The sequence below is a fragment of the Eubalaena glacialis genome, chromosome 12 (assembly GCF_028564815.1).
Source record: "Eubalaena glacialis isolate mEubGla1 chromosome 12, mEubGla1.1.hap2.+ XY, whole genome shotgun sequence".
Lineage (NCBI taxonomy): Eukaryota > Metazoa > Chordata > Mammalia > Artiodactyla > Balaenidae > Eubalaena > Eubalaena glacialis.
The window spans coordinates 30,233,891-30,260,932 of NC_083727.1; the positions used below are offsets into that span (position 1 = coordinate 30,233,891).

General features: G+C 36.5%; 1 protein-coding gene across 6 annotated transcripts in view; it reads right to left on the bottom strand.

Moving 5' to 3' along the window:
• Window positions 1-27,042, bottom strand: part of EYA4 (EYA transcriptional coactivator and phosphatase 4) — a 254,866-nt gene that overhangs the window by 217,767 nt on the left and 10,057 nt on the right. For all 6 annotated transcript variants that reach the window (XM_061207620.1, XM_061207624.1, XM_061207623.1 and 3 more), the window contains one exon: window positions 9,164-9,262. In XM_061207620.1, coding sequence (XP_061063603.1) covers window positions 9,164-9,196 — 33 coding nt within the window. In that variant the 5' untranslated portion in view covers window positions 9,197-9,262. The remainder of the gene's footprint in view (window positions 1-9,163; window positions 9,263-27,042) is intronic.

Consider the following 27,042-nt stretch of genomic DNA (forward strand, 5'->3'; position numbering starts at 1 on the left):
CTCAAATATTTTGCAGGGAATAAATATATAAACAAATAACTCATTCAAAGTAGACATAATATAGATCAATGATGCTTGCCTCCCCCCAGGAGACATCTGTCCACGGCTAGGGACATTTTTGATTGACTGTCACTAAAGAAAGAGAGTGGGGGGGGGGAGAAGGTACTACTGACATCTCGTGGGTAGATACCAGAAATGCTTCTAAACATCGTCCAATGCACAGGATAGCCCCCCACTACAAAGAATTACCCCACCCGAATGTCAGTAATGCTGAAGCTGAGTATCCCTGATGTAGATCAATTCTTTGCTAAGCTGGGATGCATAGAAACATCATATCTACAAACACAGCAATAAAAAAGTAATACTTGTTGACTATTTTCTTCAAAATATTTACGGCTTTTTGTTACTTTGACAGAAAATGCAAAGAAGTGAGTGATGTTTGAATACCTAGTCGGCTGTGTGCTGGCTTTTTCTCCCGAGAGGGGTAAACCCAGTAACCAGTAACTCAGGCATAATATATGATCGTTAGGAAATTTGAAAGAAAGCACATCAAAGGAGAATTCACTGACTTTGGCAACGTATACTAGCTGCAGCATACCTCAGTGCTTGCAGGTGTTATGGTAGTAGGACAAAGATGCTGTCTTATGTAAACTGTCATTTCTTTAACCTGTAAATGTGAATGCCCCAGAGCTCAGTCCTTTCAATTTGTCTCTATCTAGACTTAATCTCTTGGTGATCTCAACCAATAATAGTTCTTTAAATACCATCAATACCCTGAAGCCTCCCAAATTTATTTCAAGTCCAACCTTCTCTCCTGGGTTCCATGTGGTTACAACTAACTGACTCCCCCAACATTTCCACTCATTTTTCAAATATCAGGTAAAACTTATTATGTCCCTATTAACTCAGTTGCTCAATACTCTCCTGGGAAGCCGTCCTCCATTCAGGGCCTCAGCAATTCAATCTTCCTCCATCTTGGAGCTCTGCCATCTTTACCTGCAACCCTCCTCCTCATTCTCCACACTAGGCAAACATAGAGACTAAAGAATCATGCACAGGCTTCTCACTGCCTCAGCCTGGAAATAATACACACATCACTTCCCCTAAACTAGCTATATCGTCCTGTCTAAATGTAAGGAGGCTAGGAAGTGTAGTCCCGGATGCACCAGAAAAGAGAAGTATGAAACAGGGTTGGTGAAAACACGGCAATGTCTCTGCTACCATGTCTAAAATTGAACTCCTGATCTCCACCCTCAACCTGTTCCTTCTAACTCATTCCATCTCAGTAAATGCCCAACTCCATCCTTCCCACTGCTCAGGACAAAGACCTGGAAGTCAAGGTCTTTCTTTCTTTCTCTCACAATCCACATCCAATCCATCAGCAAGTCATCTTGGCTCTACATTCAAACCATATCCTGAACCCAGCCATTTCTCACCATTTCTACTGCTATCTTGTCCATTTCACACCTGGATACTTAGAATAGCCCAGTTTCTACACTTGACCTCATATGGCCCATTTTCAACATAGCATACAGGATGATCTTTTAAAAACTTAAAAGTCCCATTATGTCATCCCTAAGCTCAAAACCCTCGAATTGCTTCACATGTCACTCAGAGCAAAGCTCAAGCTCTTACAATGGCCTAAAGACCTCTACACAATCTGTACTCCTCACCTCCACACTCCCATTCTGATCACTTCTTTATCTCCCCCTTGATTTCTCCACCACTGGCCTCCTTTTTATTCCTTGACTGTACCCGACATGGTGCCATCTCACTTTTTTCACAGTTGCTGTTCCTTGTAACCAAAATCCACTTTCCCCAGATACCCACATGGCTTCTTCAAATCTTTGCATGATGCCATCTTCTCATTGAGATCCTCCTGACTACTCTCCCAAAACTGCAACTTGCTCCACCCATATATCTTAGCTCCAGAACTTCCCATCCTCCTCCCTGCTTTATTTGGTTTTTCTGGCCACACTATTACTTTCTAGTATATAATACTGGTTTCCTGTTCATCTCTCCCCACTAGAATATAATAAGCTCCATGAGAATAATATTCGTCTATTTTGTCCACCAAGTATTTCCACCATCTAAAACTACGCTTCAAATATAGCAGTTCCGCACAAATATTCACTGAATAAATTAGTAGCTACTGCCCAAATCTCATTTTAAAATAACTCTAGAACATCTTACAATCATATATTAAACTAAAAGTTTGGGCAGGACAGAAACTGTAATATACTCATCTTTTAATCCTTAGTTTAACAAATTTCCTGACAGAGGGTGAGAAATTTTTATTGGTTTAATTGCGTTTGTTGAATTATCATCAATTTTCATATACTCTTCTATCTTACCGCTCCCTGTTCTAAAGATTTAGTGACGACAATTGTGCAATTGATTTGTAATCGTAGTGGAATAACTTACATTTCTCTCCACAATATTTAAAACTTTTGCTCTTTGTTTAAATAAGTTGAGATCAAGTTGAGTTTCAATCCATACTTTAAGATACCAAATGTATTGAAGGGTCTGAAAACCATTTAAGTTGATGAAAGCAGGCAAGATAATGTGTGCAGCAGCATGGATTCTGCAATAAGACTTGGCAAGCTCACACTTCATCAGCACAGCTTTCTAGCGGCCACAACCTTGAATGTGATCTCTAAGCTCAGCATCAGCGTGCTCTTCTGTCAGTCGGGGTTATGACGGAGCCTGCCACATGGGGCTGTTGTGTGGTTTAATGAGATGAGTCACACAAAGCACTTAGCAGGACAGCTATCAGTGAATGCAAGCTGTTTTCATTAGTGAATATTTTCCATTTGGCATATACCTTATAGCAAAAGTTACGTTACATTAATTTTCCCACTTCTCAAAATTATTGAAGCATGAAAAAAACAGATTGTATTTCTATCATAAATAGTTATTTTTATTTTAATTCATAAGGTAGAATTACTGGACAATCAATATACCATATGTAAGTTGTAAATTTAGATAAGAGACTTCTGGTACCCAAAGATATCATCGCTCTTATTTGCACCTATACTATGCAAACAAAGTGCCCAAAGCTGGATAACTACCCAGCTCAGCATCAGCTAGTATGAGCTTTGGTGCCACCCCTCCTCCCTACCAAGTTCATGGCAGATTGCACTCTACTGATAATGTTACTCTTCCAATGAGCCAGGAGGTAGCTTTAGGGTTCTTCTCCACATAGTTGCCAAAAACTGATCGGAGTTGACAGAAGAAAAGTCTAATATTTACTCTCTAGATCTTGACAAATGGTATGCAATTACAACCCGTATTCTGTATAATACAGAGCTTTCCTTCTCTCTCTCTTTACATATGTGTGTGTATTCTAAAATTTGTGGGAAAGTTTTACTAAATTAAGTTATAATTTTAGAAGGTCATAGAAGATAATAATTCATGGAATCTTCCTGTGAATCTTCATAAGCTCATGCAAAAATATAGAAATTCAAAGTTAGAAAATTGCTTAAAATGAAAGAGCAAGTCTCAATGACTAATACAAATTAAAATATATTTAACATATCTACTTGGTAATTTCACCGTTTAGGTACTCTATTATCTAAATGCAAAGCAAAGCCATAATTGGCAATTGGGAGTTACAATAGTTGTGAAATTGATTCAGCTTTAAGCAGAATTCCATTGAATTCTGAAGTATATTGTCCAGTTGGGTGGTATAAAAAATACATGTTGTAAATACGGTTCTTTTGACTAGTTAAAAGGACAAGTTCTTCCAGATTTGTAGCCTCAAAAGCAATAACCTGATTTCGGTTAGATCTGAATAAAATACATTGTATGCATGATCTAAAATCAATTAGACTATCCAAGAAAAAAGCAATAGAAGAGTAATAGGATTTCCAGATATTGATAATGCTACATTATCAAAAATGAAATAGTGATTTAAACTGAAACTAATAAAAATAATTCTTTTCTACATAGTGTTGAAACACCGATAGAAGCTGGTGATTCTGAAGCTCTACATCTAGATGATAAGTTTGATGGTATATTCAATTCCATACAACAGCTAGAAAACTGTCTAAATGGCTCAGAGAGCAGCTCAGGTTTTAAAGATGTGCTAGTGGCTATAGTCAAAAGTGATAATATGGAATCTCTAAGAACAAACAGCTGAGGAATAATCTAAAATCATTTGGTATTCCAGGGGTGAAAAACAGAGACAGAAAAGAGATTAATTTATTAAACTAACTAGAATTTTAATACGCATTATTAAATTAGCAGGTTTGATGCAAGAAAATAAATACTATTAATATCTACATATATATGAACTTCTAAAAATACTGCTGAAATATACGATGTAAAATATGTATCCAATGGATGTGACTTAATTTAGACATCATTAGTTGAAATATGTCATCAGTAATATAAATTAACTGATTCAGTAACAATGTTTTACATATGTAGGAAAATTCAGGCCCTTAATGTTTTAATATTAGGGAATGCAACTGTACCATAAACTGTAACTCATTTTACCTAGTAGCCACTAATATTTTATTGTATAACATATACTACATAAAATTAACAAACAACGTATTTTTTCAAACCTTCTAGCTTGATGATTAATTTAGGCCAGACTCCCTCTCACTTTGATATGAATGAATCAGACCAGAAAAAATCTGTGGGAATCTTTAGCACCACCAAAATAAGACTTTAAAATACCTCAGTGTATAAAGATACTATAGAAGCTATAAAAACATAAATATTGCTCAGCCTTTATTTGAATACAAGGAATATAATATATTTCAGAGTATCAAATGAACTTCTGATTATCAGTATAAATACTGTTTTGTATAATCTAGATTCATATTTATTAACAAGAGCAACATTTCCTTAAAAACTGTAGCAAGCTATAATTGGATATAACTGCTTCTAAATAATTATGAAGTTCTAATAAAGAACTTCAGACAAATATGAAAGTTAAATCTTAGTTTAATTGCTTACCTCTTAAAATTTCCTAGATTCTCTAAGCCAGACTGCAAAAAATGATCCAGATACAATGCAAAAAAAAAAAAAAAAAATTAAGGACCAAACTTTGTTTTGATCACATGCTGTTAAACTAGTGTTACATGTTATATGCAATTTTTTTTTATGTTAAGTGATACATGAATTCATGAGTCAGTGATCCATTCTGAGAATAACAATTTTGGCTTTCCAAAATTTGTCAGGCAGTTCATTAACATACCTTACTAACAGTATATAAAAGCTTTTGAAGAAAACATTTATTGAATGTCAGCAAGAATTGTGCTAAGAAGTAAGGATACAAGATGAACAAGACCCACTATTACTCTTAAGTAGTTTATAATCTAGTAGAGAGGCAAATAAACAGATAAGATTTCAGTTCTGTGGGGTAAGTCCTGGGATAGAGGTAAATGCCAAAGGGTATGGCAGCACATTGTAGAGGCCCCTGACCCAGCGTGGCTGACAGCGCAGGGAAGAAGGAGGCAACCTGAGAGCCTTGTTCAGAGGGAGCAAAGCCCTCAGTGAGTCTTCGAGATTTACAAGTTCTCTGGTGGGGAAGAAGCCCATATGGGAAGAGGCTATAGTGCTAGCAAATGCATAGAAACCACAGAGTCTGCAAGATTCAGGGAACTGAAAGAAGCCAGAAATAAGACTAGAGATACAGACAAGCAATTAAGTCTGTGTGCTTTACTACACACTTGGGATTTTCTCTTGAAGGCAAGAAAAGGCCTGTGAAGGATATTAAGTAGAATAATGATGGGATTAGGTATGTAAATTAGGAAGGCCACTCTAGAAACAAAACAGAAAAAGACAGTTAAGAGATAAAAATAAAGATCCAAAATAAGGATATAGAGATAAGAGAACAACTTTGAGAGATATTAAAAATTAAGCATGGATAGGACTTTGAGATGGGGATGCAGGAGAAAAGGATGACTACCTGTTTTCTGAATTAGCTTACTCAGTAGCTCATGATGCCATCCACTGAGATGGGAAGTAGTGGAATAGAGGAGAAGGGGGGAAAATTGTGAGAGGAGAGCTGGTGAGTTCAGTTTTCATCTGCTGAGTCCATAGACCTCTGTGTTTCCAGTCAGGGATGTCTGCCAGAAGGTAGTTGAATATGCAAGAATGAACACACATACTCATTAAAGACCATATGAATATATCAGGCTATTGTAATATTTGCTAACATTTATTGAGTTTTTACTCTAAGGAAGGCATGTGCTGAGTCCTTCTTATAACATCTTTTTATTATCCTCCCCACTCTACAGATGAGGAAGAGTTTGAGAAATTTCCCAATGGTATTTAAGTGTCAGAGATGTCTGATTTCACAACTCAAGTCCTTACCTTACGTTGTATCATGCAAAACCCATTCATTACAGGTTTTAGGACCAGATAACAGTGGGTTCAATTCTAATCTCTGCTACTTCAGAGTTGTTTGAGCTTAATATTCTCTAAACCATAGTTTCCTTATCTGTAAAACAGTGACCATAACAAACACATTGCAAGGATATGGTAAGGATGGGAGAGAGTATACAGAAAATGCTAGATGTGCATTAAGTGCGCAAACTGGCACCTATTGTTATGTCTATGCCTAGAGAAAAAAAAAAAAAACTCTTTCTTGAAGTAAAATAGCTATGATCTAAGTAAATTCCCTTTCATCTTATTATGAGCTCTCTTTTAATTTCACCCTATTTGTTCTATATCTTAAAAAACACTAAGTATCATTTTTCAAAAAGCTTTGAGACATTAATCAATATACTCTGGAAGATTTAAAGTCATTTAAAGATTTCATTCAAATAGGAATCATTTCAATGTAATGGGAGTTGATTCTATAGTGAGGAAAGTCCAAATAAGAAAACTCAAATGCGATAAGGCATGGAGAGAGCTTTGGACTTGGAGTCAGAAGACCATTGCGAAGTCCCAACTCTGACTTGGGACTTAATAGACTCAAGTGTCCCTTTGCACATGGACAAGATGAACAGATGAGCCTGTATGTTCTTATAAGTCTAAGAATGCTGAAGAAGAAGGCTTTATGATGTTTATAAAAACCAAAGCAATTAAGCCATGAACACTTGATGCAAACTTCAAGTTTCCTGTGGTTTAAAGCAGAAGCGCCCACTCTTGATGGCCTGTCAAACCACTCCACAGATCAGGAGCTGTCAATTTGACTCTGACGGGCTCATAACCCTCAGGTGCAGAGCTCAGTGTTGGCGAAGGAAAAGAGAAAGGGAGGATGGAGAGCACTCTTTCCTTCTCTCAAAATCTCTCCCATTCTCACCACCGATTCAGCAGCTGGGTTTGAGCTGAGGTCACCCAAGACTTCTGATTCTCAAACCTGGCTGAACATTAACAACACAGAGAACTTAATTTTTTTTTTTAAATACTGAGTTCCACAGCCCTAAACTATCACTGGAAGGAAACTCTATATGATTTACAAGTGCTGGCTTTCATTTTGTAAAAGGTGGTATGAAGCATTTGGGGTAATAACCTCACTCTAACGGTAAACCTAAAACTATATTCTCTTTAACCTCTTTTAACTGTATTGAAACAAAAATTTGTTCTTAAGTATATACACACCCTAAGGTAATTAACTGGATCAACCATCCCTGTTTGCACAGACTCCACCTGCTTTAGCTTTGAAAATTCCATGTCCCAGGAAATTCCTGGGTCTCTGGAAAACAGGGACAGTTGGTCAGTCTGACACAGACACACACACACACTCACGCATACTTGCACACATGGACACAAACTTTTAAGTAACCCTCAGTGTGTTAGACAAAAGTACAGATAGACAGTAGTCCTCTCATGAAGCATCGCCACTAAGATAATGTCATCATTCACTCAGGTACGTATATGGTCATACTTACAGACCTCTGACGCCCCTGGGATCCAAAAACATACAATGGCATGGGCGACATATCATCATGCTGACTATCGTCCCTTTTGCTAGAGTCTACACTACCAATACTTATAATTCAATAACCAGAATTTTAAAAAAACTACCTTGAAGCCCCTGCCTCCCAACTGCCTTTTGTCTACTTTTGTAAAAACTCGAGCCATTTTTGAGGAATAATATCTCTACTATTTGACAGATTTTTTAATAGCCTTATGGCTTTGTAATTTTTTGTTACATTTTTCCTGTAATGATGCCGTGTGAAATTAAATAATAATATAATATACAAAGAAATTAGATAATGGTCATGATGTCTGTCTGTAAATTAAAAACTTGATTATCATTTCATCTAAATGAAATACTTAATAGAAAATAAATTAAATTAACTTAGAATGGCATGTATACACCAGAACACACATTATTCTGAATTTTCAAATTGAACTCGTTATAGAAATCGTTTCTAGAACCACATTATTATACACCAATACGCTGTCCTCTATTGCCTGATGGAAACATGAGACTTTAAGTTCAAGTCATAATTACACAAGCTAATGGAGACTAGCATCAGTCTGCGTAACACACACGTAGTAAGTACACGTATCTCCTTACTTGTGACATCACTAGTTGTCTGTGGGCAGAACAGCTTGGGCCGCAGTTGGCAGAACTGTGGGATTGTGGGGGAAGATCTCCCACTGACGCCAGTTCCACACACTAAAGAACTAGTGTCATGGAGACACTACTAATAAGTTAGGAGGAAAGCCCATATAAATCCTTTCCCTTTGAGAAATCCGAATCTTAAAATGGTTGCCACCAATCTTGTGCATTCTTCACTCCGCAAAGAGCTTAGCAAATAAGGAAATCCCTTCAGGACTGTGGTCACCATCCTTGAAATGAACAATAAGCATGCTAGTAATATGCTTCTCCTTTCATGCTTCTGACATTCAACAACACATGCACTATCCAAGCACATCCGGAATAAAACCCAACAAAGGAGGTGTGTAAAGTTGTTGAGACTGTCAAAAACACTTGGCATGATTTCAATGCCCTCATCTTTCTACCACTGGCTTTACAAGTAGACAATCAAGGAAGACCTCAAAATATGATATCATAAATCAGAAAAAGTATACATTTCCAAAGGTCTGTTTTATGATCTTGAAAGAGAATTTAAAAATCAACTAAAAAATAACAAAAAACTTGCTTTTTACAATATATTCTTTTTAGTATGATTTTGAGTAGTCTTACCACAACATTTTTCAGCAAAACTGAGATTGAATTAAGACTTACTGATTGTTCATTTAAATCCTGGGAGTCTTCCATGTGGTTTTCTTACTTCTCCTGCCACTCCCAAGTAGAAGCAGCTTCCTTCAATCAAAAATGGACTATCTAAAACAAAAAGATGAAAACAAAGTGGAAAAATGAAAAAGTTATCTTTCGAAATTATTTGTAAAGTTATCAAAACTTTGATTTGCATGATAGTTGGTAATCTGTAGAAGCATTATTTTTAAAGAACAAAATTCATTATCCCCATATCTGATAGAAATAATGATCTTGAAAATCACATCATAGTAAAACTGAGATATATAAACAGCTACTCAGGCATCCTGCAGATAAGCAAAAACATCTGAGGACAGCTTCAGAGACCCAGGCTGTAATAAATACCTAGTCTGCTATTTTGCTGAGAGAGGTCTGTCATTAAGCAATTGACAGATTAAAAATTAAAAGTCTGCATTAACCATTCATTTTCTAAAGTACATAAAATTGAAAAAATATAATGTGTATTTTAAAATACAGCTCTCTATTACAGGAAAATTTGTCTTAATCGCCAGACTCAGTTCTAAAACATGTAATGTTATAAAATGCACGCCCAATTTTAAAAAGAGAATGAAAATAAGACTATTATGCTAAAGAAGATATTACAGAAATATGTGGGAAGGACAACTGGTCAGTAAACTACTAAAAATAAGTTCGTCTTTACTCCATATCATACATTAAAAATTTTCTAGGCAAACTGAAGTTTAAAAAAACTCTAAGAAAAATAGGCATATATATTTTTAATTCCCAGATAGAGAAGACTTATATAATAAAAACAATGGAATATAAAACAAAAAAGCCAAACACCCCCTTGAGTTCCCCACACACACAAATAATCACAATTAAAAGATACATGAAAATATAAAAAGAAGTATCTCCGCAAATATCAAACTCAATGGGCTCATGTCCTTAACATACAAAGAGCTCTTACAATCCAAATAGAAAGGCACACACACCCCTAAAGAAAAATGGTCAATCACCACAAAACAATGTTCAGACTCACGAATAAATGAAATGCACTTTAAAATAGCAACGATACATTTCTAGCCCTTCATATTCTAGTTCTAAAATAAAATTAAAAGAATATGAGAGATTAAAAAAGATTTATATAAAAAAGTGTTCATCATAGGCATAAACACAGATATAAATTATTAAATGCACGTTTCAAGGAATATTTGGTGACATCAAAAATTTCTGAGAATATAATTTCAGTGGAAAATAAGTATTCCAATCTGCAGAAACAATATGTTCCCAATTCAGTTTACTGAACATTCAACATATACAAGCGTTTTGCTCAGTTTTACATATTCCCTACTACAACCAGGTAGGCATGGTTTTAATTTCTGCTTTGCATTATGGTCTATGATAAACCTGTTACTTTCCTTATTAGAACACAAGACATTTTAAAGTGTAAATTGTTTTATGCATACACAAACACAGAGACACAGATCAAACATTTTTTTCTAATTTTTTTTTGATTTTCTCAAATTTTTTCTAATTTTAATTTTTTAATTTTTAAAAGTCATAAAATGGTAATGGTAACATATGTAATGTAATAGTCTCAGTAAGATACTGATTGAGAATACTGCAAAACCAGAAAAGTGTCATTTTAAAGAAAAGCACAATTTTAAAGTGCATTTAAGATGGGAAGGGGGAAGTGTAGATATTAAGGCACACTGAAAGGTGTTGCGGTATACATCTGAATTCAGGAGGATAGGTAGGCAAGAAGTTCTAGATTTAAAGATGTCATTCTTTGTGTTGGAGGTGGACCTGAGAAACGATGACTGGAAAAAGACCAACTCTTTTCCTTTTACCTCACACCTCCATCTTTCTTCTCCCATTCTCCCCCATCTCCTCCTTATGGACCCTCATATCACATCTGGGTCTCTCTCTCTGTTCCTGCTTCCTGCTAATCTCTTGCTTGCTCCTCCTATCCTAGCAGACCTCCTGATCCTTGGCCCTGCACACTGTCCCCTCCCCTGGTGACCAGGACCTCCCCGGCTCAGCCTCACCTTGGATATGGTGCACACCTTAGGATGTATGGCCACCAATCTAATTGATGCTGACCTGCTAAGACTCAACACCTACCAGCATCATGAGCCCTTCCTCTCTCCTCCAGGAGAGAATCTTGATGCATCATCTCCTTTTGATGGATGATCCATCACGCCATTTTCTCATCACTACCTGGATAACAAATTAGCCAAATACTCTCCTGAAGAGGAGAATCTGATGTTCCTTTTCATTCTAATAGATGGGTAAGATGAATGGTAAAAACACTGTACCATAGTACAAAGGGAAGGGACACTATATTCAGCTACGTAAAAACAAAACAAAAAATTTGTATTTCTGAATAGAGAAAAACAGACCCAAAACTGAAAGGACACAACAGATTATGAAAAATATCTTCAATAAATATTATAAACTTTGTGACCTTGAGAACAAAGAAATTGGTAAGGAAAAGTTTAAGGACCTTTTAAGGTCCTTAAGCAAGGATGCGAAAATACAGATCATTATTTAAAATGTAAATAATAAATAAACATTTGGAAAAGTGTTCACTTTCACAGTTGCCAAAATATGTAAACTTAAGCAACAAGCATACATTTTGGATTCCTGTATACATCTTCAATAACTAAACCATTTTAAATATTACTAACACCCAGTGTTGGAAAGGGTACAGTGAAAAAGGTGTCCTCATTCAACTGCCACTGATAATGTCAAGTTTTCTAATATTTTTAAAAAGCAGTCTGTCACTGCATTTTAAAATATGCTTAAACTTTTTTACCCAATAACTTTCCTAAGGAGTAAACTATTCCGCTCCAAAAGTCACAAGGTATTCACTACAGTGTTCTTCATAATAAAAACTAGAAGCAGCCTCATCTTTGTAGAGCATTGATTAAACAAATTATGGTCAGTAAATTTAATATAATATAATTTAAGGATCGAAAGTATAATTATAAAAATGACATGGAAAAGCAAAATATTACTGATTGTATATTAAGTGAAAAAAATCAGAACACAAAATTTTAGCTATGCTAAGAGTAATGTACAACTAAGCGTGTGTTTGGATATTGATTAAAAAGAAACATTAAAAATAAAAATAATTTGATAAAGAATTATATCTTTGGCTTCACATTCTTTGATTATTGTTGATTTTATTTTCTGTGCAATAAATAAAATTTTATTTTTTTCCACCATAATACAGGAGCACAGAGTAAGTAAAACCAAATGATGCTAAAATGATTTTACAAGATCAGTTAAAACCACAGCAAACAATGAAAGTGAATTTTCTAAGTAGTAGACACTTTCTCCAAGTGACCTCTGTGGCTTTCCCTATGGAATAAATTTCAAAGCCAGAGTAATCTCTTTAGGGCAGGTATTCTTTATCCTATTTGCTAGTGTCATCTACAGCACCTCGCTCAGTGCCTGGTAAGCATTAGGTGGTTAACAAATATTAATTGAATGAATGACAAAAGTAATGGTGGATGAAATCATACATAATGTACTTGATGATGTGAACAAAAAGTGTAAACGGCCATATAATTTAACTTCTGAAAATCCTGTCTCAAATATGTGGCTATTTTAAGAAAAATGTTGACCTGTCCTGTGTTTTTCAGGTAGAGTCTTGTAATTTTTCAGAAAATTTAATGTTAGTCCACCAGGTATTTCCCTATTCGCCTGACCTAGCAATAAAATATACGTACAATAACATGACTATTAATACCAGTGTAACCTATTATTTACTTACAACATAGCATGCTATTTTAGTTTCCTAAGTTTGCTGTAAAAAACGTACTACAGACTGGGTGGCTTAAACAACAGAATTTTATTCTGCCATAGTTTTGACAGCAAGAAGTCCTAAATTAACATGCTGGCAGGTCCACGTCCTCTCTGGAGGCTCTAGAAAAGAATCATTCTTTGTCTCTTCATATTTTCTGGTGTTTGCTAACAAACCTTGGCATCGCCTGGCTTGTAGATGCGTCCCTCCGATCCTGCCTCCATTGTCACACAATATTGTCCCTGCCTATCTCTTCACAGGGCCTTCTTCTGTGTGTGCGTCTCTGTGTCCAAATTTCCCGACTCTTACAGGTACACCAGTCACTGGATTAGCACCCACTCTAATCTAGTAAAACCTCATCTTAACTCTATTACATCTGCAAAGACCCTATTTCCAAACAAGGTCACATTCACAGGGAAGAGGGTTAGAACTTAAACATATCTTTCGGGGGACACAATTCAACCCACATCACATGTACAGTTATCACACTAAAATGATTATTAAGATGTGATCAAGGTTTAAATGTAATATTTCCAGAAAGTATACACAAGAAGTAAATTAAGGATACTGATCATTAGGAAAGAAGGGATCCTCTTCCAGAAGGGCCACCATCTCAGGGCACTGGTGAAATTTCAAGTGAAATTAAAACTTAAGTCTTCAAGAAAGATGTTCAAGCATAAGAGAATTAAGCAAAAACTAGCCTTTTTCTGTTAACCACTGGTTCAGAATCTATTTAATGTTCCAGTTGGGGAGCTATTTGCATCAATGTTCCATGTTATAACATAATACTTTGCTTTATAATTCCTTAAAATTGAGATTAATTGTTACTTAGTTTAACTGTTTTACTGTAACATGAATTTCTTTGCCAAACACACTAAAGTACTAAAATATTATGAGCCCGGTGGTTTTATATTATTGAACCAAGTAAAACTACCTGGGCTAATTGCAGACACAGTATTATTTTACATCATAATTTAGCAATGGTTGTTATGCTAAATCCTTTAACATTTAGTTTTCACAAGTATATGAGAAAAAGACAAGAACCCTCTTCGAATCAAGTAAGAGAAGTATTACCTCTTAATAAAGATATAAAATTAAGGTATAACCGTAACCTCATGCCGTTTTATGAGGCAATAATCTAGTTCCCTGCTCTACTTCAAAGCCATTCCCCCAGAAAAGGTGAATTTCAAACAGGAATAATAGCGACCTCACCCATTCTGTGTTAAGATGATTTCTTCTGAAGTTAGGTTTTCAATACACAGAAAATTGGTCAAATCCCTTTCTTGAACCCTGCTCTAGACATGAGGTGGAAACTCCTGTCTCTTAGAATATCAGAATTAAAAAATCAACAATTCTTCAATTTAAATAGTTAAATTTATACATCAAAAATGTTAAAAACAATTCTCAGAAATGGCATGAGGTACTTAGGCTTGATCCAGGTGGTAGACACAGCAAAGGACCCTGTGCCTTCAAGAAAGAGAAGATGTTGAACGAAGTCGGAGGAGTTTGGGGAGCCTGTGTGATGTAACCCTAATCCTGTGTCTTTCTAAGCAAACCATCAGTAAAAATTAGATTGTCCAGGCATGCTTTTACCCTGGCTGAATAAACGCAAACCTGAAGGGGGAGTGGGTGGTGCTCTCTGTTCCAGGGCTGGCATGGGATGAAGACAGAAGCTGTACAACCAAAAACTGCACCTCTGGATTACGTACACATGTGGCAAGGCCGTCCACTGGTCTTTAAAGCTGAACACCTGGGCTTTATCATCCACTCCTTGCCCACTATTCTCCACGTTCAATAAATTACCTATTAATACCTCATAGAGTTCACTCAAATCTCTCCATGTTTCTCTCCGTACTGCTACCATAGTAGTGCAAACCCTTGCCATCCCTGGACTGGAGCAGCACCCTCCAAAGGGTCCCCTAGTCTTGTTCCCTGAACCTCATTTTTTCACAGTGCAGTCAGAGTGATAGTTTTTGTTTGTTTGTTTGTTTTAATTTTATTTTTTATTTATTTATTTATTTTTGGCTGTGTTGGGTCTTCGTTTCTGTGCGAGGGCTTTCTCTAGTTGTGGCAAGCGGGAGCCACTCTTCATCGCGGTGCGCGGGCCTCTCACTATCGCGGCCTCTCTTGTTGCGGAGCACAGGCTCCAGACGCGCAGGCTCAGTAGTTGTGGCTCACGGGCCTAGCTGCTCCGCGGCACGTGGGATCTTCCCAGACCAGGGCTCGAACCCGTGTCCCCTGCATTGGCAGGCAGATTCTCAACCACTGCGCCACCAGGGAAGCCCAGAGTGATAGTTTTAAAATAAAGATATGATTTTATTCTCTTAAAACAATTCAGAGGTGTACCCCTTCCTTGGGATAAACCAGAAATCCTTTCATTGGTCCTACCTGCAGCTATGGCAGTACATCTCTCTGCCAAAATGCCCCACAACAAGTAATCAGAAGTCAGATGCTTTTGCTGCCTGGGGCCATGGACCAAAGTGAGAGTTCTGAGGAAGACCTCCACCTTCCTTCTCCCTGTGGTCGAGGTCTTATTCGACTGTCCTCACCATCCCCTCACTCTTCGCTACCATCACACTGCCCTGCAGCCAAAGACTGGGAATTCCACCGGGAGTCTCCTGTGAGGGTGCTTACACAGTAGAGGCTATGTTTGCTTCTTGCTGCAGTGCAAAGAAAAAAGAAGGGGGAAAGAGACTACATTCCCCCACCCATGTTCCAAATGTCTAGTATATTCCTAGGGAAAGATGTAAAGACTGCAGGCCATCCAAACTCTTGTTCTAGCCCCTGTGCAGACTCTGCAATGGGGACAGAGGTGTGTGGATAGTCCCATCCGTAACCTCTGGCACAGCCCCCTTTTAACCCAGGTGGGAGCTTTGGAGGATTTATTACACGTGCAGAGTTTCCTGGGCCAAGGGAGGTGTCACTCCATTGTATTCCATCATTCAGACAGCTAACCTATTGTTTGACTTGCAGATTATCAAACTGCAAGTTAATTTTCAAAAACATTTCTGTACCAAATTAAGGCTTGCTTGCATGGGGTTATATATACACCTATTACACTGACCCATATTCAGCTTATAACACACTAGGTCCCCCAGGGCTTTCCGAGTGACACCAAATTACCTCAGTCTAATGACTCGTCACAATCTTTTCCAATGGCTTAGGATGTGGGCCTGGGAAAGTACCAGGCTAGTCCTCCTTCAGTGGTAAAATCTCTAGGATATAGAACTTGGGAGCTCTTTACTGCCATGAGTAAAAAGCTGATCTGCTAGGGGGAGACAGAAAGGAGCTGACCCAGAAAGAGAATCAAACGCGGGAGACGGCAAGAAAGTCCTGGCAGAATTGAAGTCCCTGGATCCTGTTACTCCTGAAGCCTCACTGTCTCTCTTGCTCTTCCTGCTGCTTCGTTGTTCAGTTCTTCCTTGGATTCCATGAACGATCCTCATAATCTTCAATTAAATTCTCTCCTTTACTAAGCATATTGTCTCACATAAAACTGCAATTGTATAAGAAGTCTAACAACTTATATTCCCGTTACATTCTTGAGATATTATATAGCTAGGATCAACCGTCAATAAGGGCATTGCTTTCACATCCTCTGCACCAAGATCCCATCATTTCCCTACAAATTTCATTAATGGGTCTGTAAAGCTGGGTCAGGCACCGGCTGGTTTCAACTGCTCAGGCAGCATGCCAGAGAGGGAAGCCAACAGCACAAAGAACACCTAGCTCCAATTCTATGGCCATCTGTTCAGAGAGGTAAGATGGGCATTCTGCGACCATGCACATGACTCTTGTCCCTGCTTATACAAAAGGAAAACAGCAAAGGTGTCCAAGAAACAGATCTGGGTGAACAGTAATGCCTGACTTCAATCGCCTTAAATGAAGCCAAGCTACAAAGTAGATGCTGAGCTATTTTTGAACTGTTTACAGAGATAGGGCATGGACTTTGCAAAATGGTCCATTTAACACAAGATGTTTAAAAATAATGTGGTTAATTTCTCATGCTAAAAAATTATAACAAGCTGAATTTCATGATAATCATTTGGGTCCTTAGTGATAGGTGCATTTGATAGCAGTAATCTTCCTGGAATTATAAATTACCATCACTTGGTTTTTTACAATAAGGGCCAGCCAAGGTTTTCTATTTTGTTTGTGTCTGCTAACTGTTGATGGTTGGCTAGTCAACTTAGAAAACATAGACGCAGTTGTAACCAGCTGGTCTCAGAGAAATGTCTAAAAGAATTCTGAGCTTGGGCAACTTTTGTTACACCTACAAACTCAGACTGACGCTGTAAACCTACTTTCCTTTTCACTTGTTGCCCCTGTTGTTCCTCCCAAACTACACTTCACACTGACTCTTTCTGTATGCACTGTAATAGTTCATCTAACTGGCTCTCCTGTAGCCTGGCAGAAAAAAACTATCTGAGACCTTTTTTATAAACAGACTGATTTTTTCTCAGCCATAAACCTCTCTTCCATATCTAGGAACCCTTTCTGATGAAGAATATAGTACCACATGCATTGCTGAACACACATCTGCTGCCTTTACACACTTCTTGAGAAAAATGTGTTGCAAATTTAAAAGAATTGAAGAATACATCTTCTAAGTTTAGTATTCAGCTCTTGAAACCCGAGAAGTCTAAAAAATGGCTTGCTGGAGGAAATATAAATTTAGTGATTCCTAGTAAAGACTTTTGGAATAAAACAAGTCTATACGTGAGTCCTTGTCCTTTCAGGACACCTGAAAGTCCTATTTTTTATTTTAAGGGTAGAGGATCCAATGTATAACAAAGTAAACATGAGAGATATAAAATATAGCAGTAACTTTGACTTACTGAAAGACAAGTTACATGCTTGAATTGTGTCTATAGTGAATAATAGTTAAGAATTTAATTAAATATAATGCTATTTGCCTTCCTAAAACTTGCGACACCTAAGGAGAATTTTATTCATCTAGATTTTTTTTAATTGAGGCATCCAAGAAAGTTTGAATACCTTTTTTTCTCTCAATAAATTTCCATATAGCATTGCAGTATAAAAGCATCCACTGACTTTGTAACTGCATTAAGAGTAGGATCACATTTACAAAATCTGCCATTATAGCTTCTAGAAATCCAAAGAATTTCCTAAAGGCTAAAGCTGAAAGAATTCATAAAATAATATCTCAAATATATTTGGTGTTGCTGTTCAATTCCATGTTTTGCTCCCCTGCAATATGTTTTGACTTTAAGGGCAAACTTAGAAAGAAAGAAAGAGAGAATATGAATGAAATCCATAGCACCTTATTTCTTTGTCTTGGGATCATGAGGAGTATAGAAGTAAGTAGGGTTTAATAGACTGATCATATGAGTTTATAGGTACAATACTTAACGCTTCTTAGCTCCATTGAATAGAACCATCTACTTCTCTTTCCTTCTGTCAATTCTTCCTTATATATTAGTTTAAAAAATCTGCCTTTCAGAACTTCTACTCTGGTCTGCCCACCAGAACCACAAAGCAGAAACTGAATCCCGCTTTCATATGTATAGCAGGCTATTAGATATTAAGAGAGTGCTATCATTCATGTCACTCCTAAATCGTTTTTTCTTCAAGTTAAGTACCCCTAGTTAATAAGACCACATCTTTAATTTAAAAAGTCTTTGTTTCCCAATGGGAATTAGGGAGGAATTCAGCCAGCCACAAAAGCATAACTGCATAGGAAATGCATTAAACAGAAGGTAGATATGAAGTAGGTCATAGTACATCATTATTTTAAATTATAAATTGACATTAAATCAATACAGATCAGCATTAATGTATAACAAATATTACATTCATACCCAGACAAAAAATGGAAAGGAAATCAAACTAGCTGAAATGGAAATTAATAACAATAAATTTTCAAAGCTGTAAGAATGCTCCTTTGAGAAAGGCCCTAGGGGTTTTGTTTGTTTGCTGGTTTGTTTAAGACTGAATTATTCTCTGGAAAAATTAAAGAAGAAAAAAAAGACTAATGTATAAACTGCAGGAAGGTTGGTTTGCCTAGGATTTGGCCATACCTGAGCCTGGTTGCAGAATCTACGGCTTTGGTTCCCAGGGCTCCAAGCGCTCTTGGGCCTCAGGACTGTCTTGGGAAAGAACTCTTCCACGGGAAGAGCTGGTGAGCCATAAAGCCAGAGCCAAGTCTGAGTCCTAAGTCTCAGCGCTGCAAGAAAAGGACAAGAAAACAAACCAACCAAAAATGTGTTAAGTGAACTCTCTGGAGAAAAGGTGAAGGACAGATGGCATCCCTCTGTCCTTTGGATTCTCTGTTATAGGGTGCTGTGCAGGGGAAAGATGCAATATTTTGCTGATTTGAAGCTACCTGTGGCACCAGCTGTTCCATCAAGGAGAAGTGAGGTCTGACCCAGAGAAATACTATTTGCTTTTTTAATATGACAAAGGGTGGAGGAGAAAAAAGAAAAAAATGAAGCGGGTGAAGAAAGCTTGGGAACATACTGGTTAAATGAGTATGAAAAAGATCACAATGAATAGGAATTTAAAATAGGAGACTTGAAACTCAGGAAGATGAGAGAGGAGCGGAATAATCGGCCCCCTCCTGATTAAACCAAATATAAAGACACCGGTTATAAAGATGTGGACGCTAGTCTTTCTGTATTTTTGATGGCTGTTGTGGTTTCTCCTGGTCATTACCCTGCTCCAGAGCTACCTGGGGCTTCCACCAAGTTCTTGTTCAAACGCTTGAACAAACTATATTAGCCCTGAAGAAGCTTCAGATGCTTCTCATAGACACTGCTGTGGCCTGAATATAGACAATCCAACTTAGGTTTTAATGCCTTAATTTTTTTTCATAGTCATGAAAAAGAAAAATACAGTGATTTCTTTAAATAAAATATCCAAGATATATAAATGCACAATGTTATTTATAGTCCCTACATTAAGACTGTATCTTGCAAAAACATGGTTTCCTGTATAACGTATGAATGAATGAACAAATAAATAAGGAAACACTCTTAAGGCACATGTCAGGAAATAGAAAACTTTAATTTCATGAAGGTTCAGACTGAATCAGGCAAACAGAATCGTAGATTTCCGCGTCTGCCATGATTCAGTGTACGGCTTTGGGAAAACCTTGTAATTTCTCCATTCAGCTTCTCACCCTATAAAAGGAGTATATGGCTTGAAATTTAATTCCCTCACAGCAGTGAGAGTTTTGATTCAACATTTGTAAAAGGCTTTTTAGCTTCCCAGATTAATAGGCAAAATATTGTGGTAGCTGTATAATCCACTTTCCAAAAAGGTAACTGGTCAAATCTGAAGTAAAATAATACTTGACTTGAGAAATAAATACCAGTCATATTTATTACTTCTCCATTCTGTTTTCTAAGTAATAAAAATTATTTCTAACAGAAAAAGTATCAAATTAATATTCAAGCCAGTTGAAGTGTTATCATCACAAGCTTACCTACGTTTGGGAGAAGGGGAGTTGTTTTGTTTTTCCAGACTGTCCCGCGTGTTTATATGGTAAAGTCAGGAATGCTGGGCATGGTTTTGAAGGCCTCTAGCGTATTCGTTGGTTTCTGGCATTCTAATGCACTCTACTCTTATAACTATAAAAGTACTCTTGAGTGCTTCTGGAAATATATAACAAATGCTTAATCAATTTAAGAGTGTTTTAACTGCATACATGAAATTTCTTGGGAGGAAAATGTTAGCTATTCTACACGCATATAGTACTTAAGTTAGCAAGAGTTCCTTCTCAAAGGCACAGAGCAGTTTCCCCATAGTAATATAATTTTCAGTTTTATGTGCCTAAGTCCTATTGAATCCCTTAGAATAACAGGAAATTCTGCAGGAAGAAAAAACTCACAAAAATTGATAGCTATATTTACCCAATGCTGGAGGAATAAGTTAGCTATTTTGAGTTGGATTACTCTTTTAAGGCACTAGATAACCATTAAAGGTTAGCCAGAATCTTAATTAACCAGAAACTATAAGAATTGAATATTCTGGAGACAGACTTTTGTACATATAAGACTCTAACAGTAAAGCCAACTGATTAACATACTTCATTTTAAACTTCATGTGTCATGATACTTTAGCCAGGACTCGAGTAGCAATTCTCTGGATTTTGATGCTTTCACTTTAATTTTCATTAAACAGATTATGACATTTCACAAATTTACAAATCAGAACACTGATAAGATACAGTTGGTATTTTGGTAATATTTAATAACATTCAAAATGGAGTGATCTCATTTATAGTAATACAATGTCTATGTCTTTCATCTACATGTTTAAAAGCTATAGTAATATATGTAAGGTGCTTAGAACTGCGCCTGGCACATAGTTGGCTCTTAACAGAATAATAATATACAATTCCTCACAAATTCTCAACAATATCAGAGTTTCTCTTAACAATTCTTATAAATATTTTATGGTGCTAAGTAAAAACATGTCATGAATATTATATACACTGAGTTTTTTTCTTCCTACCAAGTGGGTTAAGAACTATGAATATATATAATAATCATTCATGTAATGGAGTAGTAACCATTCTTAAATGAGATATTAACTACATATAACATAGATTTGTTATATATGTGGTTAACAGAATTATTTGCTCTTATCAGTGAACTCTTCCAATTAGTGTGTGAGTCTCATTATTAACCAGAGCACAAATAATTACAGCGTCAACTTAGCATAAAATTTTGCCCTTGGCTTTTACGAGAAAAATGCAAGTATCATCACAGGGGCACAAGGTGTTACAACCTTTTTGAAAAGTATTTTGGCACCATTTATGCAAGCTGCACACACTCTTTCATCTATTATTCCTACATCTAGAGTTTTACCTACAGGAATTTGGGTCAGTTATACAAAAAGATACATAAAAATCATGATTGCAGCAGTCTTTGTAATAGTAAACACCCATAAGAAACCTAAATATATACCAGGAAGGGAACAGTTAAAGTATAAAACATATTCATACATTAAACAAAAGTACCCCAAACTATATGTAATGATATGAAAAAATATCCAAAATACAGCCAAACAAAAGCAAGCTTTAAGACAACTGATGATCCATTTTGGCCTAAAACGTAAAATAAAAATAAATTACATCCCCATAAAATTCTTACATTTACACATGTATAGGAAAAAATGTCTGAAAGGAAGCACACTGAAGTACAACAATTTGCCCTGATTTGTGGGATGTGGAAGAGATGGATAAAGTGAGGGATATCAACTTATTTTAAATATATCTATTATTTTTTTAAATTTTATTGAAGTATAGCTGATTTACAATATTGTATTAGTTTCGGGTGCACAGCAAAGTGATTTGGAGATATATATATATCCTTTTTCAGATGCTTTCCCACTATAGTTTATTATAAGATATTGAATATAGTTCCCTGTGCCATACAGTAAATCCTTTTTGTTCATCTCTTTTATATAACTATATCTGTATTTTAAATTTTTTAGTAAAGTATAACATACACACAGTAAAATATGCAAATCAAAAGTTGACAGCCGATAAATTATTACATCAACACCCCCATCTCACCATCAATCAGATCAAGATAAAGGGCTATATCAGCATTCCAGAAGCCTCTCTCCTTGCCTCTTCTAGTCAAGCCCCTTAAAGGCACCTCCTATAATATCTGTTTCAATATGTTACACAAGATATAGATGACTTTTGTTTAAAAAAAAAGATTGATTAAAAAAAATCTTGCTTCAGCATTATGAAGAGCCCTTTTTTGAATATTAAATATGCTCAACAATTTATTCAAAGAAATCAATTCAACATACGTAAATATTGAGCATTTTCAGTGTCTTTCTGGTATAAACTCAATTATTCCTTACAACAATTCCACGAGGCAAGTACTATTATTATTCCCTGTTGACACATGCTGCAACTATGGCTAAAGCAGGTCAGTAAATAACTTCTCCAAGGTTACACTGCTGATGACTGGCAGCCCGGAAGGATACATACAAAGGAAGTCTGATTCCAGTATTTCCAACTCCTTGTGGAATTCAAACAAAGAAAAATAAAGGCAGCAAGTTGTAGAGGTGGCAGCACTAGGGTGTCTTCCAGCACAAGGTTCTCTTTTTAGCTTCCTTTTGACTAAATCACTTAACGTTTCTAATCCAGTATTCATCTGCAAAATGGAGAGTTAGGCTAAATTCCTCTCCTGATCTGATTCTCTGATAAATAACGTGACCTACGAAAACATAGAGCAAATAGGCTTCATCACGATTTAGTACAATCACATACTGCATTCAGAAATGACTCATACGAGGAAATAAAACCACAATTTTTGAAACTATTGGAAACAATCATTTTAATTTAATGTTATTTTTGGACACAGAAGGCTTTTTTCTCCCCCTAAATAGCAAGTTGGTGGTTTTGAAGGGTCTTGCTCATCTTTTTGTGGAAAAATGCCTGAAAACAAACCACTAGAAACTAAACAAATTTTTCTTCCTAAATTATGCCTGAAAAAAACGACCAAATTTCTCTCACCAAATGGCCACATATACTTCTGATGGACACCTCTAGGATTTTTGGTCCCCATATTTTGAAACATTGACATAAACAAATACAGAACATACTTCCTCTCAGATGAAATCCATAATTCTGAGGGTTAAAAACTCTTCAAAATAACATGAAATGTATCTCAACAGAAATCAACCAAAGAGGCTGAAGTTTGTTTCTAGAGAAAACTGGAAGTAGGAAAACCATAAGTCTCCACTAGAATCTGCCGTTTTAATTTCAGTTTATTCAAAATACAAGTTCGTGCTGGCCATATCTTTTCTTCTGCTAGAATATCAGTAATACTTTGGTACAAATAAAGCTTTAAATAATTTAGAATAGAATAGAACCAATAAACTAGCTTCAGTGACGATATGCAAAAAAGAAATCAGTTTCCAAAATGTAAACAGGATCCATTCTTTGTAGTTGTCTGGCTCTGGATGTATGTCCTTTGAAGACGTGCAGGGAATAGGGTAGCTAGTGAATTTCCATCACTACCCCAGGCACTGGGGCTACAGGGGAGGAAAGATATGGTCTCGCCCTTCAGTGAGTTCAGAATCTCTCTAGAAGATAGATTCACATAAAATTAGCCCCAGCACAATGTGCTCTTATACCAATAGCCCACATAAGGCGCTATGGTATTACAGAAAGAAAAGAATTAATTCTGCCTGAGCCTTGGGAAGGCTTCCCAGAGGAGGTGACATTTGAGCTAAGCCTTGAAAGATGAGTAGATTTTTTTGTCCAGGTAGGCAGCAAAAAGTAAGAGGCAAGGAGGTTAAGGGAGTTGGGGCAGTGGAGGACAAGGGTGGTGAGAATATCCCAGGGAGAAAAAAGGAAATGCCTAATTGCATTTTATGCCATGGAGCGTTCATAAAAATAGGTAAGTCTTACATTCATATCCACGGTACAAAGAAATAAACCTGAGAAAGTAGGTATGTGACTTGAATTCTCTGGGGGGTTCCCTGATTTATGAACCCAAGAAGTGTTCATTTGGAAAAACAGAACTTCTGGTTTACTGGCTATTCTCTAATGACTAAAGGGCTACCAGGCTTCCTGTTCAATGTCAGGCATAAAGTGCCTGGATGGACTTGAGGTTTACTACGCCTTCTTCAGACTTGCTGTCAATGCATGGAGCAGAACCCGCCTTCACTGTCTGAAAATTCATGATTTAAGCCCTTGGCCTATAACCCCCACCTAACTCCCCTGGAAGGGCCCCCATCTGTCATTGGGTTGCCCAGCACCCACTTTATCTCTCTGCTAACAAGTAGCTGTGAGGAATCCTTCTCTTCTTAGAAAACAGAAGTACTGATACATTTGATCACATACAGTATGCTGTATTTGAAGCCACTTTTTCTTCTTAAGAATACATTTCAAAAATTAAAGCATAAATCAAAGGAGAGGTAATAGAGAAAGAAAGAGAGACAGTGAGTTTGTTTTCAAGTACCTCTGCCCTGCCTGCTTGAGCATCAATTAGTAAATGATGTGAAATCCCTAGGTCTGTCTGACTGCTTCCACGTAACATGATTACCTGCCTAATACAATTAAAGTAAAACCACTAGACAATACATATATGTGGAATTTCAAGTATCCTTGCAATTACTAGTGAGATTTAAAATTTCTCTACTGTTTAGACCTCATATGAACATCAGTCTAATCATATATTTATAATATTGTTTGATACTCCAAAATAATTTTCACATCCAACCCAAAACTCATGTAGGCAAAGTTATCCCCTCTCACTTTAACATTATGTGTTCCCATTTTTTTCTGCTCAGTAACTTTTGAAGCATCTTTCATATATACCTAAACTAGGCAAATGTCAGATATAGTACTCAGACTACATCACATTTACTTACAGTCAACTGCAGATCAATTCAGAGACAAAATGTGTATGTCCTATAGAATTAGAACATAAGGTCTGGATTTGGTAAATCAACAAAGGAGTTTTTATGTTGATTTTTACTTTCTTCAGACCGTACCAATATTATTAAACTCAAGACCCTGAAACTGTGGTACAAACTGAAAGCTAAGACTTATTTCGTTTGAAACTTTCTTGCTACAAACAAACAAATGATTTAACTGATATAGTTTTTTCATCGTAGGCAGTTGTGATTATAGATAACACTTTACTTTTTCTGACACTACAGACTAAAAAAAGTAAAAGTTCCTTACTGCTGAATATTTATCTATGGGAAAAGATAAGTAATTGTCATTATCAAAAATGAATCAAAAGTATCTGCTAACAAGTAACAGTAAAGGTAATTTTTCTAAAATAGACATATAGGTGATTCAAATAAATATCTACTTCCTACATACTTTCCTAAGTATTCTGCTCCCCCCACTCACATACTGTTTCCCGAAAAGGAAAATATGCTGACGATAGTCAACCTGTGTAAAGCTATATGCTGACCATAGTCAGTCTATGTAAAGTTTATCTATGAACACAGACTAATAAGAGTTGTTTGATTTTGTGTTTAAACTTAGGAGGAAGGTATGAAGATTCTCCACACTTGACTGAAAACAGAACAGTCCTCTCATGCAGATGCCTGGGAATCTTTTGATTTTATCAAGTGATCTTAAGATCTACTCTGACTATGGGCCTTCAACTGAGGGCAATTTTGTTTCCAGAGGACATCTGGCAATGTCCGGAGACACTGTTAATACTCGGGGGAGGGTGCTACTGGGATCTAGTGGGTAGAGACTAGGGACGCCACACAACACCCTACAATGCACAGGACAGCCACGCACACACCTCCAACAAGGAATTATCCAGCTCAAAATGTCAGCAATCAGTCTTTGAAAAACACTGGTCTAAATATACTGAGCGAATGTTATGTGGCAGCCTGGATGGGAGGGGAGTCTGGGGGGAGAATGGATACATGTATACGCATGGCTGAGTCGCTTTGCTGTGCACCTGAAACTATCACAACATTGATAATCAGCTATACTCCAGTATAAAATAAAAAGTTAAAAAATAAATAAACAAATAAATTTTATAAATAAATAAATAAACTGAGTGATTCAGGCACAGCATCAGTAGTAGCATCATATTTTTTATACAGATGCACCTGGCAGCAATTCAAAGTAAGCAGTTAAAAAACAGAACCTTGACAATTAATATTTTAACTTCCCCTTCTCCCTCAGCCCCACTTTGCCATATAGTCATTGTATCTGAATCTAAGGACCAAATGATCAAGTCTAGAAACGGAGATGCTAATGACCTCCTACTGTCTCTGCAAAGATATGAGTCATAGTAATCTTTAATGTTATCTTTTAAAAAGTTTACACTGAGCTCATCAAGCTCACTCAGTTGAAAATTATACAAATTCTTATAATTGGTGCCTTCAGGCTGAAGAAAAAAGCAACTGGGGAAACAAATATTGGCTATAAAACAAAAGTAGCATTACAGAATGTTCTTACGGTGGCTTAGAGTAGTTGAGGAACCACACAGATGAAAGCCTTTAAAAATCTAGATAACTGTATGTGAAAGTATTTGTTAAAAGAAATGCCATGCAATGTAAATGGCCAAAACTAAGTTTTCTAATGTCTTTTCTTCTGGCTCCAAAT